Here is a 16,334-nt window from a genome sequence, read left to right as displayed (position 1 = left end):
TTTTATTCTTCAATCAACATGTATACACACACACACACACACACACACACACACACACACACACACACACACACACACACACACACACACACACACACACACACACACACACACACACACACACACACACACACACACACACAAAAATCATTTTATTTTTATAACAGGAAACAGGAGTTATAGCATTGTACTGAGACACTGGCTCCAGCTACAGTGTGTTTGCACATTATTTGTATGTAAAAACTAAGCATAGACAGTAACATTGCAGTTATTCATAGAAAAAAAGAGGCCCAGAGCAGTTGTCATTTCCCTGAGACAAGATCTAAATATAGACGGTTATTAATAGATCATCCTAACAGACTGGGCTTCACTCGTCCTCTGTCCTGACAACACTACACAAGGAAGCTTAACGGGTGAGTTTTCAGAGGAGAAACTGAAGTTATTTAGATCAGCAGAGGAGACTTTTTGAATATGATAAGAACTTTAAGGACACTGTGTGACTGTTGCTGGTTTTATGTGGTTTCAAACTGGAGGACAAAGAGACTGATTGCTCTGTTTGAAAGGCTTTATTTGTAGAAAATAAAGTCATTTGTGAACATTATGAACATAACTATAAACCATTAGGTCAGTGTTTAAACATGCCAAAGTGTGCTTTGAAAAAAACACTCAAGGTTCTGGGTTTGGGGAAGCTAAATGAGCATGAGTGCTCCTTTAATAAGAAGATTCAGAATCGTTTTAACAGGAAAACATGTTTGTATATGACAGTCTGGCAGCAGGTATCTCAAAGGTCTATCTGTTCTTGTATCCACACAACATCAATATATACATGTATTCAGTCATAAATGAACATCTGAGCGGTGTTACTATTTAACTTTTTACCAGTGCTTTCCTTGGGTGACCTGAATACTTCATCTGGTTGTTGAAACTGCAAGATAAGTGGGGCACAAGAATGAGCTCTAGTTCAAATCTGTAACATTTACAGACTGAATCTGTAAGCAGATTAACCCGGGGCCTCAGTCTCTTTCTCGACTCTTAAAGAGTGGTTAGTACTTTCTCTTTTTGTTGAACACCTTTACTCTTTTGTGCTGTTTCCTGTCCAGCATGGGGGACATTCAGCAGTTTGAGCAGGACTTCTACCAAACCAAATATTATATTGATGATCAGGGTCAAACTGTGGCCTACTACGACAACTACGACTCCACAAACCCCGCTTATTACGATGAGTAAGTATTAAATCTTTGAAAGGAAGCTCTCTTTTGGGCCTGTTAGATTTTACTGTCTCATGCCAAAGTGATAGCATTGTAGTAATATTATTATTGGAACACAGACAATGTTTTTTTTAATTTGCACAGTGTGTATTAGCAAGAAAATCGTCATGCTGATGTTTTTTGCAACGCTATTTAAAAGGCGATACTTTTCTTTTTCTCCCTTAGCCCTAAAAAGTACTTTTCTCTTTCTTGCTATTAGAACAGTTGTTGCACATTTCAGCCATCTTTCTGCATTTTAACTATGACTGTACTGATAACAGGATGAGAAACATGTTAGAAGAAGATAAAAACTGCAATCTAAAAGAATGCATGTGGCAGTCAATCAGTTAATCAACCTGACTACAGACAAAAGTCAGCATGTGATTTTTGAGAGAAACAAAAGCTTGATTCACAAATATTTGTGTGCATGTATTTTCACATAGGCATTTAACTCCATTAATTTCACCAAACTTGCAAATATAGATAAATCTTTCAGAATAACATTGACCCTAAGATTTTCCTTCCATCTCTGCAGGACATCAGGGTGAACTGATGTGGAAAGTTTTAGAAATTTGTTTTTGATTATTATAAGTCCTTTTAAATCTCTGTCAGTCAGGGTCTGTTTAATTTATGTTCTTGCCTCTGTGTCATTTTCTTCTTTTGTAGTGGATCACAAGCCTTCATGCCAGATGTTCTGGACCCTTCAATGCCGCAGGACTACACCGGACAGTTTTACCAGCCGTCCATGCCGTCAGGGAGTCTCGGAGACACAGGAACAGAGTTTTCAGAGGAGGAGCCTCCCCTTCTTGAGGGTAGACATGATGAGATAATCGACACATTTCTGCTTTTGTTTGCTATTAAAAGAACTGGGAAGATACTTTTTGTTAAATTAGAAACAAGTGATAGTGAAGTAATGTTTTCAACGCTCTTATTTTTTCCCAAAGCCCTCCAAAAAAAGAGCGGTATTGAGTTTTTCCTGAGTGCTATTCCTTTTGAAATTCTGTCCAATGACCTTTCATCACTTCCCTCTTTTAATTCCAATCCAAACTTTTATTATTATTATTATTATTATTATTATTATTATTATTATTATTATTATTATTATTATTATTATTATTATTATTATATAAAATTAATTTAATTTGTGGGGGTTTTTAACGCCAAGAGACAAGAATAGCACCACAAATTTACGTAAAGGAAAAATTAATCGGTATTAGAGAATTATAATATTTCTGCTGTAAGAAAGTTTGTTTGTGTCAAAAGTATAAAGTTTTGTATTAATATTGCGCATAAAAATAGGCATTAGGATGTGGTTCTGTACCAGGAGGTGTAATTTTGTTCGTATGGTGTCTCTTACATTATGTTTTTACATTCATTTTGCAAAAATGTGTGTCACCCAATGTGTTATGTGTTCGTCTTTAACAAGCACCTTCAGGATGTGTTCAAATAATTCAGGGTGTATCATTCTAATTTGAAGATAGAAAGAAAGAAGGAAACAGTGAAAGAAAATTAAAACCGTTTTTAAAACAAGGTTATATACCTAACGTGTATCTAATCTAAGAACACAAATCTTGGCAAGTGTTGAAAAAAATCAGTGTTTGTCACACTCTACCTGAATTTGTCAGCCACTAATAAAAAGTCAAGAAACAAACTCTTCTTTCATGTTTACAGAGAAAACAGTCACATTTGTCTAATGTAGGACAAATTTTATGAATACCAATAGAATTTGAGGCCAGTTTGTGTAATTCATTAATCAGCCTGTATTGCCAGAACCTTCCCGACCCAAATAAACCTTCTCTCCTGAAAAGACTGATGCAGCCATCAAACAATACATCTGTCTTTGAACTTTAAATTCTAAGAGACGTGTTATGGGGACTTCATCCTTACTGCTTACAAACAAAGATCTTTACTTTGATTCTTTACTGTCCTCTTTTCTCTGATGGTCCAGAGCTTGGCATCAACTTCGATCACATCTGGCAGAAGACGCTGACAGTGTTGAATCCTTTTAAGCCTGCAGATGGCAGCATCATGAACGAGACGGATCTGACGGGTCCCATCGTCTTCTGCGTTGCTTTGGGGGTCACTTTGATGATGGTGAGCTATCAGACGAGTCGACTTTGATTTATTTCAACAGTTTCAGAGATTTAACAGACTGTGTCTGTTTCTGTCACTTACAGGCTGGTAAAGCCCACTTTGGTTATGTGTATGGGACCAGTGCTACAGGCTGTACAGGGATGTATGTCCTGCTTAGTCTGATGAGCTCTCTGGCCGTGTCTTTTGGCTGCGTGGCCAGCGTCCTGGGCTACTGTCTCTTACCCATGGTGGCGCTCTCTGCATTCGCCGTCTTCTACTCTTTACAGTAGGTCCATCTGCACCATGTGTACTCTGATTGTTTCTAAATGTTTCAGCAGGGCTGTAATGTAATGAACTTTAAGGTCCTGTGCAAAGCCACAGCTACTTCCTTGTTTAAATCCCTCTTCCCATCTCCACAGAGGCATCCTGGGAACAGTCCTGGTTCTGTTGGGGATTTGTTGGTGCAGTTTTTCAGCCTCAAAGATCTTCAGCTCCACCCTGGCCATGGAGGGCCAGCAGCTGTTGGTGGCTTATCCCTGCGCTCTGCTCTATGGGCTCTTTGCACTGCTCACTATATTTTAACCCAGTTTGTATTATAAACGTGTATTTGACTACTTCCACTAGAAGAAAAACAGTAACACTATGATCTAAAGCTACATCTTTTTATCTTGTGGAGAGATGCACTGAGGTTTTGTTTCAGAAGACTTTTCCCTGTGTCCTTGTTGAAATTTAAACCATAAAACCTTTATTTTTGTATATCACTCCATACTCTGTATTTTGATTTCATGTTTGTTTTATTCAGCTCTTGTGCCAACATTTTGTTTTCAAGCAGAGTATTTAAGGATAAAGATTTTTGTAATCCTGTCTCTGTGTGAATCACAAGTTTTTGAGACTTTGTGGAAACTTTTTCCTAACAGCTTCAAACAGATCTTTCCTTTTTAATTACCTAGGTTTCAAATCAGACTAGATGCCTCTGAAGGACAAGGGAGTTTGCTGTGAATTTCAGTTTAACTGAATGTGTCAGCTGTACCTCAAGAGCAACTGTTTTAGTTTCTGTTAAACAAATCTGAAACACCTTGGGTTCAAATAAAGTAGGAAAGAGTTCACAGGATGTCCCCAGAACCATGCGATGCCATCCTGGGAAATGTGATGTAATGTGAAACATACTGTGAGTGTGAGGAGAGTGCCGTCTTACCCATGATAAAAGAAGTTTTGATAAAAAAGGGGATCACCTGTACTCATGCCTTGGTTCCAACAGCACACCTATCTGCCTCGAGCCACTCTTTAAGTCACACATCTCATGTTGGTAGGAGACGGAAGTCATGCTCTATTGCACAGTTAGAAAACATGTTAAAACATAGACAGCCAAAAAATTTAAATTAATCAATAAAATCTTCTAAAAGTTAATTAAAGGTGTTGTGAGGACTATCCATTTGGTGCTGATTGCAGTGACATGTAGCGAGGACCTGTAGTATCTTTCCCATCAGCACAATCACCTGCTGTGGATAAGATGTGACTCTTGTCAAGTTGTGCATTAATTGTGTTGGCAGATCTTCCTTTTAACTCTACTTTTCTTCAAGGCAACATTTTTGAGGGATGTAAAGCAAGAAGGCAAGGCTTTTTTTGTTGTTTAGTTTAAGACGTGACAACACTCAAACTTTCGTGGTGTAGGTTAGCGTCCAGAAGGTGAGCACAAATCTATTTAGTGTTCCTCACAGCCCAGTGCTCTGAGATGTGTCCACAACTTGTAAAGTTGGTGAATTATGTGCCACCAGTGCTCAACTAACCTCACCAAGCAGAGCTAACGTAACCTCACTCTTCATTTTATTGATAGACTCTCAAGTTTGAACAGACCACTGCAGAATAACTGCTGACTGTGGGTTAGAATGGACTTTATCATAAACAGCTTACCCGTGTTTTAGCCCATGCTCTATCACTCTCATGTTTAGCTTTCTTCTTCTCTGTTTTTTTTTTTTCCCAGCTCCGTTGTCCACATTATTTAAGAAAATCTAAGTAATAATTTTCTTAAAGAAAGAAAGAAAAGATCTCACTTCTAACTGCTAAACTTTGTCAGGTGTCAGTGTCATTAAAGGGACTTTCAGTCTATTTGCCAGTAATGGATGCATGTTCTCAACCCGATCATAGATTCTGAGAAATAACATCTAGTAACCCTGGCGCTGATGATCTAATTTCAAAATCCTGGATTATGAACAGGCAAATACATAAAAGTGGGACTATTTCAAGATCACTGCACCATTTAAGTGGCTGAAGTGCCTTGTACCACAGGACCACAGGAGGGTCGATTGGAGCTCACATAAACAGAGTCCTGGCCTCATTCTTCTATTCACCCTTGTTTATTTTTTGTTTTTAGCTTGATTCTTGTGTTTCTCTTACTTTGTACTATGATGCTGCAACAACCTGTCACTACAGTGTGCTATCTTCTTTTTGTGTTTTCCGTAATCAGAGCTTTTGAACCAGCAGAGGGAGCCACAGCATCACAATCCAGAAATGTTAAAACTCTTTTTATTGGCAGACCAAGGACACATTTCTCTTCAGTCAAACATGATCAGCTGTGTTATGAACTGAGAAAATCAATGCACATAGAGTTGTCATAACATGATAATGTTTCATTTGTCTTTTTCACTTCCATCCACTGCTCTGCCTTTCAGTCTGCTGCAGAAATAAAGCTGTTTACCCTTTCCCTGTTCTGACTTTATGGATTGAACAGGAAAACAAAAGCTGTGTGAGAGAACATGAAGACAGTGCACAGAGTTGTGAAGCATTCACATGAAGAAAAGAAACATATTTCTCACACAGCCTTGGTGATGTATGGGGATCTGAGCGACCTGTGACAACTGCAGAGTCAGTAATGTTCTGCAGACAACTTGTTTTAGGAGCGAGGAGAGCGGCCGGGGAGGAGGGGGGAGGCACGGATGTCGACACAGCTCACTGTGATATTAACAACAGGTAACATCTAAGGGTCTTGGGCCAATCAGTCAGGTGGGTTGGGTCCCTCAGGTGCTTGAGAGCTGACGGGGTTGACCTCTGACAGACTGAATACCAAAGCCATGATCTCGCTCTGCTCTGTTTCTCTGCTCTATGTTAGAGGCTGCTGTGGCACCGCACACAAGCAAAGACACAACACAAGACGCTGTTTTTAATGTACTCGCGCTCTCATGACAAGAATTAATAACAGTTTTTTATTGTTGCTAATTTATAATCAGGCCACGATTGATTTAGTGAAAATGACCCAGAACCAGCAGCTCTGACATGCTATTTAACCATAAATATAACACATGAGTGCTCTATTTAAGTATTTCTTTTAGTGATTTTTGTAAAAATCAGTCACTAAGCGAGGTCAAACATATCTTTACAGACTTACGAAATCAAACCTCACCTGTCCCTCAACTGTCTCTTGATACCAGATGATAAGTGATTAGTTTTCTGCAGTGTTACATCCTGCATAAACATCAGCAAACACTATTAAGGGAAAATGTCCCCTATTACAAGGCAATGTGGAATGTGGAAAATATGTCAGGATATTTTAATGGCAGGATTAGGACCTGGACTATTTTGACCTGCAGACAATATTTTTAGGCCCAATTTTTTTCTTATTCTGCACTTGGATTTAAATTTTGTGTGGTTTGTTCACTGTTGCCATTAGTTTGTGGGATTCAGTATTTTTTTTTTAATATGGCAACCTGCTTTCTTAGACTCCTGGCACTAAGTTTTAATCTCAGCATGATTTTGGGAACCAAAATCATAGTTTAGGGAAAAGTCTGTGATTTTGCACAACACAGTAACTCTCTTTCTGTAAAGTGTTGTTGATTTGTGATGTGAGGGCGTGGTTTTGGCCTCTACAGCTTGTATTGTTATCTGCTCTTCAGAAGTCTGCGCTACAGCAGTGCTGCAGCTAAACCTTGAGGTTATGCTGAGGTTACAGCTTGAATTAATTAACCCTGACATCTTGATATGTAAAACTAAGATCCTCTCACACATACTTACAATGTTTTCATCACCATATCTAATAGTGTTGCTGTTCACTGTTGTTGTGGCTGGGGTTGCACCATCATGGCTAACATCAACTCTGATGAGAGGTCAGGCCTGCTGGAGTCACAGGGGGGTAAAGACTGTGGAGCAGTGTGGAGTGCTGAGGCTGTGGGTGAATACTAACACCGTGTGAGCGCTTGCTTTGCAGCAGAACATCACTCTTAGAAATCAGAAATGATGTCTGCAGTTAAAACACAAAAACAGGAAACTTTCATTGGTGTAACTTCAGCCAGTAAGGCACAGACAGTGTGTTAAAAGCTGCATTTCTTTGTGTGTCCGCTTGAAGGATTCTCAAGGCATGCTAATTTTTTACAGCAGAATTAAACATGTCTGTGGGGCAAGGAAAAAGGTGTGAGAAGCTCTTTTCTTCTGCAAAATCTGTGGGGCGATGAACTTTTTTTTTGATTCTGTAACAGCCACGAGTTGTGTTAGAAGGTATCATCAGGTGTGTTGCAGATCTAACTGACAGGCAGGATATCGTCTCACGTACCTTTTTGGCCGTTTTTTTGACATAAAAGTGTCAGTAGATGATAGACATCACCATATGATCTGTCCACCTTGTACCATGTCTCTTGCACAGTGACAGCAAGATTGTTGTCATCCAACCCCAGTAACTGGATGCTTTAAAACTACAGGACAACATGACAACAGTCTGCCAGAGACTGTTCATCAAAACATTATCACTTTGAGGTCCCTTGTCCTTATAGTGGCTAACGGCCACAGTGGACAGTGTATGGGTACTGGACATATGTGCTTCAGCCTCAGAGTTGATTACACTGGAGACCTGAGCGCAGTGAGTCCAACAGAAGCTGAGGAAAAGACAGATTTAATGCAGTTTTAATTGAACCATTATGTGTTGGACCTTGAGGCCCTCACATCTGTATTAGCATACTACAGTGCCTCTCAATATTCCTGTGCCGATTAAGGACATTAAACTGGGTAATTGCACTAATTGGAGTTATTTGTAAGACAAATAGAATAGAGCTGCCATTATAAAGACCCAGGAACATTCTGTGTAAGATGGATTTGATAAAGCAGCTGCCTGTGTTTTCCAGCTCTCCATAAATGATCCAGAAAATGTCCTAATGAAGAATACCGGTGGGAAAATCATTACGTATCCTGGGGGTCTCACAAACACTTCATGCAAGGTGGAGTTGTGTATCTGTAGGTGACCTGGAGAGAAAACATTCCCTCCTAATGAACGCTCTCAGGGTAACCAGCACGGCTGACTGAAGCCTAACTAACCTCTAAAGAAACTTGATTTCCAAACTCTGCTTCTCCTGGAGCCTCTGTGTAAATGAGGCAGTGTGTAAATGAAGCGAGTCGCTGAGCATTATTCTATTATGAACACCTAATTATGAAGGCTTTTATTACATCAAGATAACAGACCTACCTCTGAGTGCTCAAATACAAATTCTGTTACCTGACAAGAAGTTCTGATTTTGTTTATTCCTATAAAATGAAGACTTCTGATTATGTTTGGTTATCACAGATGATATTAGGAGGAGTTATGGAAGCCTGCAGGGGACAGGATTCAAATGGTGCAAACCGCTAAATAAGTTGTGAGGACTAGCCATTTGCATTTTGAAGCGAGCAAATGAATGGAGAGCAATACATTTCTTTGTTCAAGAAAGTCTGCATGCAGGTTGCAAAGCAATGAGGTAAAATATTCACTCAATTAAAAAAAAAGAATCACCTTGAGCACAAAATCTGCTGAAAACAAGCAGCGTTTAGATTTCCTGACTTCCTGAATGCATCAGAAATGATGTATCAACCTCCATTCAACTAACAAACATTGTAAACGTAGTTTTCTTCTCCTTGTGAGGAAAGACCTGACAAAACTTTTTTTTAACCTGATCTCAGTTTAGCCAAACTTACATTTAAATAATATGAACATCAGTTTCTGTTAGTACAGGAAGCCTCTGAGCAACTCACTATTTACAGTGAAACTAAGACTCACAAGTACAGATGAACCAAGACATTAAGGTGTTCATTTTTCAGAAGTTATTTGAGGGGACCCTCATAATGCTCAATAACTTACCGCTCCATGAGCTGTGTCTGGATAACCAATCCCACAGCTGGACCAAAGCAGAGTTTAATGAGCCGTTAGTGAGGATTAGTACCAGGATTTCTCTGATGGACACCAACCATCAGAGAAAAATGACATTTTTATGAAATTTGGCCTGGATCCACAAAAAGAAGGTACATATGATGCTGAAAGAGCTAAACCTTAATGCAGGTTTTAAACTGTAAATTTCATGATTTGTTGGGTGTTAAAATCATATCACGTGCAGCTTGAATTGGCTGTTTTCTGACACAATCTTAGGTCTACAGAGGAGGCTAGCACAGATGTGCATCTTGTCAATGACTTCTGACGTCCTACAGCTGACGAACATGCGTTAAATTTACCTTCTTTTCTGTTGGTACTCAACTGTATTGTGCAGGACTGAATGGAGGATCATAGGACAAAAATACATTTAATCACACAAGTGCAACTACTATCAGAGAGTAAGGCATGAAACATTTGTGCCTTCTTTGGATTTCAGTCACTTCATTTGACCCGTTGAGGAAGATTGAATGATTTTGAGATATCATGTGGTTATGCCCACCATGACCTCACTGATGTCCCACAGTTTGCTGGCCACCTCCTGGTCTGTGGCCTTGTCCAGCAGAACCTGAGGCTTACAATCTGCATAGCACTCGCCCTGCACACCGTCTACATCTGGGCTGCAGGCCAAGTACACTGAAGTCTGAGCGCCTTCTTCAGGGCTCTTAAAGAGGCCCCAGGAGAGCAGGTTAAACAGGGGCTTAGCTAAAACCGGGACCTGAACATGCCTCCCCAGATTAGTCCTCACAATGCCCGGAGTCAGAGCGTTCACTGTGACTCCGCTGCCCTCCAGCCGACGAGCTAACTCGCAGGTGAACAGCAGGTTTGCCAGTTTGCTGCGGCTGTAAGCGAAGGCTTTGTCGTAGCTCTGCTCACTGTTCAGATCGTCAAAGTTGATGTGGCCGTGCTTGTAGAGTTTAGAGGAGACCACTATCACACGACTAGGTGCTGACTGTTTCAGGAGGTCCAGCAGCAGGTGTGTGAGCAGGAAATGGCCCAGGTGGTTCACTCCAAACTGCATCTCAAAGCCGTCCTCTGTTTTGGTGTAAGGACACTGGTAGACACCAGCATTGTTAATCAGAACATCTAGCTGAGGCTCCTCCTGTTCAACAGCACAGAGAAGAGCAGATCTTAAAACATGTAGACAAAACTCCACTACAAAGAAAAAATATCAATCACTGTTTTTGTTTAATTGAAATGACCAAAAACAACAAATCCTAAACAACAGTCAAGTCACAATGTAACTAAAAACAACTTTGATACATATCTACACATTTACTCAAGTTATGGTGTGATTTACATCTTGCAGACCTGACTTCTGTTGTGATATTACCACAAGAATATCTAAAATTAATTTGTATGATGTTAATTATATTCACAGGTTTAATTACACAGCAGTGTTTTCAAACAGCAACCCAACACCAAGGAGGACAAGCTCCCTTCCAAAACTGCCATTGTTGATGTTTTGGCTTCTTATTATGCTTCTTTGTAACTTGCACATGACACTGAAAACTGACAGCTTTCCGTGTCACATGATCTTGATGGCAATACTTAAATTGCACGACTAAACCTATATTTTACTTAAATGCATACATATACTTAAAATATTGTTATGCCGAACTGAGCAGTTTAAAGGCACAAAGCAAAATGTTGTTTCTTCATTCTGTTGGTCGGATAAATTTGAGGAAAAACAACGCAGATTATTAATCCACTTATTTTTCTATGAGGATCGGTGTGACGTTCTTACTTTGAGGAACAATAATAAAAGTGTCTACGCAGCCAGGAAAATAACTTTACTTCGTATCAGTGAAAAATTTGTTGACCTTTTTTATGTCTTCACAGAAACTGTGCACAGATGTGAGCGAAGCGAGATCCAGCTGTTTGACGACCAGCTGAGCACTGTCTGCCCCGGTCTCCTGCAGGATCTCCCGGGCTGCCTCCTCAGCCCTGCTCCGGTCCCGGCAGGCCATTATCACCCGGCCCTGGAGCTTCACGATGCCGGCTGCTGTGGCTTTCCCGATCCCGCTGTTAGCACCGGTCACTATGACGGTCTTACCCTTCATCATTTTGGATGACAAAAGACATCAACTAAGCTGCGAGTCACGGTTACATCGAAAGCTAGCTGAAGTGATGACTACACAACAACACTTGAACACTTCATTACCCAGAATTCTCAGCGAGGAGAGTTGCTTTCAGAGAGCTTGTACAAACGGCTTTTGTTATTAACCGTTAACATATGGTTTCTCACAGAGGAGGGCAAATATAATCAGTTTATTTATTTAATTATTTATCTATTTATTTATTTATTTATTTATTTATTTATTTATTTATATATTTATTTAATTATTTATTTATTTAATGATTTGCCTGATACCCAACTATACTATGTTTAAATGCGTTGTAAGAGTTTTCTGAAAAAATAAAATAAAATAAAATAAATAATAATAATAATAATAATAATAATAATAATAATAATAATAATAATAATAATGATAATAATAACAACAAAAACAATAATTAAAGATAATAATAACAATAAAATAAATAAAGATAACAATAACAATAAAATAAATAAAGATAATAATAACAATAAAATAAATAAATAAATAGATAAATAAATTACATTGTACTCTTTTTATTGTGTGTCAAAATCATCTCACTCCCACACCCAGACAGTGACTAAAACAAGGTCAGAATTGTCACTGCACAGATTGTTTATGAACCCATACGAGCCAATTCAAAACATAGCCTGATAAGACCGGTTCAAAAATTCCCTGTTATTTTTCCCCAAAGAAGTAAAAATATCACCTTATTAGTATGATACTGGAGAAGACTGCAATTTTAAAAATTAAAGTATGGTCAAAATTCTCAGATTGCTCACAAACTTGCAAACATTCCAACAAACAGGCACATTTCCAACCTCATGATTCAAACCCTTAGCTGAATCTTAAGTTTACTACTGTACATAGATAAGGAGAGTTAAAACAATCCTTTCTGACCTAATGGTACGCCCCAATGTAGTGGGGCAAAGTTGGTGTCAGCGTTACTGGCTATAGGTTGAAGGTAATTACATGAAAGCAATTGCATGTGCTGGAAACCTACTGTCTTAGCTACCAGAAATAAACATTGCTCAGCTTGAAGTGGTTGCAGAGATATCTCAGGGGTACAGTGACTGAAGAAAATCCATCATGACATTTTGAACTGCGTTTTTTTTCCTGCTGTAGTTTGTAGTTTGGCATTATTTTCTTCACCAAAACCCCTGATTTCTGATAAGTTGGGCCACTCCATCTCTGTTAAATGGTTACAAATCCCCAGTTTTATGTCATTGATGTTATATTCAGCATCTTGCAGCTTCCTGTGACTAAATTCACACATCCTGGACAATCTTCAGGGGAGTGTGTGTGTATGTAGTTTATTTTTGTCCTTAGTCTGTTACACTGCCTACCTCTTTAGGTGATGTGGCTGGCCTGGCCAGTTTTACACTATTTCCTGTCATTGCATGCTCGCTAAGCCTGTTTTCTGCATGCAATAAAATGTATAAACCTAAAGGTTGACCTGTACAGGCTGATGGTGGTTGTGCCTATTATGAAATATAAACCTGCCAGCACCGCTGAGCTATAGCATCATATTTTTCCATGCTGGGCCACTGACCAGACTTCTATATACTTATCAGGCTGCCTTAAAACTTTGCTGCTCAATGATATCCAGAAGAAGTAATTTGTTGACAGTAAAAACACAGTAAGTGACTGCATGTTAAACTTTGAACATTCCATTATAATGAGGACATTAATGTTGCACTGCAGATATAAATACACCATGTATCAGAGGTTCTGCAACATGCTACTGAAAACCCTCATCATCTGTGTGCAGGAGTCTCAGGTTTCCTGAATAAATCAGTTAAAGCCTTCAGAGGCCCCTGTGGCCTGTTACCAAAAGAAACAACTCCACTGCTGCGACCGCTGGTGCTCGGGCCGGACCTGTTCTGGTTGGCTTCACAGTTGGGGCTCTACCAGCAGCAATAATGTGGTAATAACATCTGTAACATCTGGAAAACATCGGAGTTTAAAGGCAAGCTTGTAACGGACAAATATCCCTGGGACCAGATCGCTGCTCTGCTTCAGCCCTGCAGCAGCCGAGTCTGAGGCTCCTGCGCTCTGCAGCTTCCCGTCACACCAGTAGCTGCTGCCTACAGAGAAAAATAAAAACTGCTGTACCCTTACACAAACTATGACGAGGATATGAGCACATTTATGGCCATGCAATGAAAAGCAAAGGAAACATCATAAAAAGAGTGCCAATCATTTTCTTAAAGGAGCAGTCCAACTTTTTGAAAGTTCCTTGGATTCATGAAATTTGCAGTTCAATGAGAAGATGGGTGCTGTGTGTTCAGCTCATGCAAGCTAGAGAAAACATATAGGTTTGCGATTTGCTTTTGCAGCAATTTTTTTCTAATTTCCCTGATTGCAGACATTTAGAACTGGTAATGCAGTCAGAGTTAGTTCTCTATGTATTTATTTCTCTGTGAATAGGATTGTACTATTATAGTGTGTTATTTAAATCAGATGACAAAGAAAGTCATGAGGGATATGTAATGCATTGAAAGGGTCATTGTAACAAACTGAAGTGCAGACAGGTGAGCAGGACCTGAACACAGACCAGGGAGGTCTTTTGTCACCCTGGGGATATCAACTAGAAAAACCTGCTTAATTTTCTTTATCCTGTCTATTCCATAATACTTGTACAGTGTCACCGTGAGGTCTCTAGGCTTGAACCCCAGTGCATTTTCTCCAAAGGGGATTTTGGGTTAGACTCTCGAAAGAAGGGCCTTTTTTCCCAGGGCGTTTTGGCAGGGGAAAAGGCGCCTTTTTTGCATTTTTTTTTTTTTCAAAATTGGACCAAAACTCCACAAGATGTAGCCTGAGGACTCAAATGCTCAAAGAGTGTCACTGTGAGGTCCCTAGGAGTAGTGCCAGTGTGTTTTCTCAAAACCAGGTTCAGGGTCCAACTTTCTGAAAAAAGGCCATTTTCTAAGCACAGTTTAGCAGGGGAAAGGGCCTTTTTTGAACCTTTATCCAATTGGGCAAAAACTCCGAAAGATGTGCCCTGAGGGCTTGAATACTCCAAGGGTGTCACTGTAAGGTCCCGAGGGGTTTGTTTACTGGAAACTGTTTTTTTTCAGTCAAGATTTCAAAAACTGATTTGTTGATATTTTTTGTTCTGTGGAAAAATTCTGGCCATAAATTGGTCTTTTTTTCACTGTTTTTTCAATTGTGCAAAAACTCCTAAAGAAATACCCTGAGGGCTTTAAGGGAGAATCATTAAGAGCATATCAATACATCTCACAGGAATGAATAAACCAGCAACTGGGACCACTCAGGTCATATGAGACAGGTTTGCTTTCTGTCTTCAGGGTCAGAACCTAATATAAGAAAGAAGCCCTCAGTCTTTTATTTCCACATATCTACAGAAAATATAAAATAGATCTAAGGTGGAAAAAAGGGCTGGGACTTAAATGCGTTAATTTTGATTATCTAATTAATTAGAGGACAAAAATGTGTAAATAAAAAAAAATTGATGCATTTTACATTCCTACATCTCTTCAATGTCGTAAGGTCACTGAAATCAATAATAAAGCTCCTGGCAGTGATGTTGCATCAGAGTAACACATTACGCGGTCAGTGAGCCTCGGGCAGCTGGCCAAGCTTTAATCATTGGCTCACATGGCAGTGGTATGGCAATAATTATATGATAATGCAGTCGATACACATGATTTCTTAGTTTATTAAAAACAGGCACACTTTTCATACTCAATGACAATTTAGGATGAGAACACAGGAGCTGCCTGTACTGCTGTTTTTTTATTCCAGTTCAAGAAGAAGAGTCAGAAGATTTGACCGATGAGCACATAAGTGGAAGTAACTCATCACATTTACCGCAGTTACTGCTATAAGGTGTTTTTGTTTGTTAGTTTGCTTGTCCTTGTAAATCTGGTAATTTTGCCTCTATTTGAGTCGGTTTTCTGTGTGAGTTTGTACTTTACAGTGTTTCACATGTTATCTGTGACTACACAATACATAGAATAAAATAAATGAATAAGTAAACACACAGAAAAACAATAAAATAAAAAAGCAGCACGGGTCTAAGGGGTCCATCAGCAGTGTAGTTGTAGATGATTGGTCCTTTCCAGGGCCTGCATGCATGTCCAGTCAATACACAAAAAAGACCATCAGTCATAAAGTATTGTTATGTTGTGGCCTATTTGGGGGTAGCCTTAGCTGCATGCACTACTGTCCAAAGCAGGCCTGTTAACTAAATGCACCATGAAAGTGAGTCAAGTGCAGAATATGCAGTATTAGGAATAACAACAATAATAAAAACAACAGTGTTACCAATGTCATTACTGTTTTCCACTAAGGGTTAATTTAATTAATTAATTACTATTTCAAACATTTTAACACCATTAGTGTTACTGACATGATGTGGCACATTAGTATCCATTAATATCTGACCTGGCTCGCTCAGCAAGGCACAGGACCAAAGACTGTAAAAAAACATGGACGTAGCGATGTGTTCCTGAAACTGTGGAATGAAGCCAATCTGCGGACACAGCCACATTCACTATGACGATAGCTGTGAGTTTTTCTTCGAGTAGCTAGAAGGTGCCCGGCAGTCCAGCTGTGCCTCTGATTGGAAAATCAAACGATCTTAATAACTTCTTAACTGCAGAAATAGAAAAAAAAAATACTGTACAGTGTGCCAGTAGTGAAATCAGCGTTTAAGACTCAAGCCGTTTTCTGAACGGTAAAAGTCTGTTTTTATGGCTGGGTGTGTACATGACTTCTTGTCTATCTGCAACC

At 39.3% G+C, this 16,334-nt stretch overlaps 2 protein-coding genes across 2 annotated transcripts; one reads left to right on the top strand and one right to left on the bottom strand.

The window, feature by feature from the left end:
* Positions 1-354: 354 nt before the first annotated feature.
* On the top strand, positions 355-4,124 carry LOC141806892 (protein YIPF7). The gene is made up of 6 exons (XM_074692592.1): positions 355-413; positions 1,101-1,223; positions 1,914-2,059; positions 3,196-3,341; positions 3,425-3,606; positions 3,740-4,124. Exons 2-6 carry the CDS (start codon positions 1,102-1,104, stop codon positions 3,900-3,902), a joined length of 759 nt encoding a protein of 252 aa, XP_074548693.1. The 5' UTR covers positions 355-413; position 1,101; the 3' UTR covers positions 3,903-4,124.
* A 1,886-nt stretch (positions 4,125-6,010) lies between these two features.
* On the bottom strand, positions 6,011-11,655 carry LOC141806910 (retinol dehydrogenase 14-like). Its single transcript, XM_074692625.1, has 2 exons — positions 11,301-11,655; positions 6,011-10,579 (listed from the first exon to the last, which is right to left on the bottom strand). Exons 1-2 carry the CDS (start codon positions 11,541-11,543, stop codon positions 9,962-9,964), a joined length of 861 nt encoding a protein of 286 aa, XP_074548726.1. The 5' UTR covers positions 11,544-11,655; the 3' UTR covers positions 6,011-9,961.
* Positions 11,656-16,334: the final 4,679 nt, after the last annotated feature.

This window comes from Halichoeres trimaculatus, unplaced genomic scaffold (genome assembly GCF_033239565.1).
Source record: "Halichoeres trimaculatus isolate MK-OKI-2021-1 unplaced genomic scaffold, fHalTri1.1 fHalTri1_scaffold_17, whole genome shotgun sequence".
NCBI lineage: Eukaryota > Metazoa > Chordata > Actinopteri > Labriformes > Labridae > Halichoeres > Halichoeres trimaculatus.
Note: the sequence above shows the minus strand (reverse complement) of the source record. Positions and strands in the feature narration are given on the sequence as shown.

Bases quoted from the DNA above. Each gene is read 5' to 3' on its own strand.
- LOC141806892 (XM_074692592.1), top strand. From the start codon at position 1,102: ATGGGGGACATTCAGCAGTTTGAGCAGGACTTCTACCAAACCAAATAT. The intron at 2,060-3,195 runs GTAGACATGATG...CTGATGGTCCAG, and splicing joins GGAGCCTCCCCTTCTTGAGG to AGCTTGGCATCAACTTCGAT. The intron at 3,607-3,739 runs GTAGGTCCATCT...CCATCTCCACAG, and splicing joins GCCGTCTTCTACTCTTTACA to AGGCATCCTGGGAACAGTCC.
- LOC141806910 (XM_074692625.1), bottom strand. From the start codon at position 11,543: ATGATGAAGGGTAAGACCGTCATAGTGACCGGTGCTAACAGCGGGATC. The intron at 10,580-11,300 runs GTCAACAAATTT...GCTGTTGAACAG, and splicing joins TCTGTGAAGACATAAAAAAG to GAGGAGCCTCAGCTAGATGT.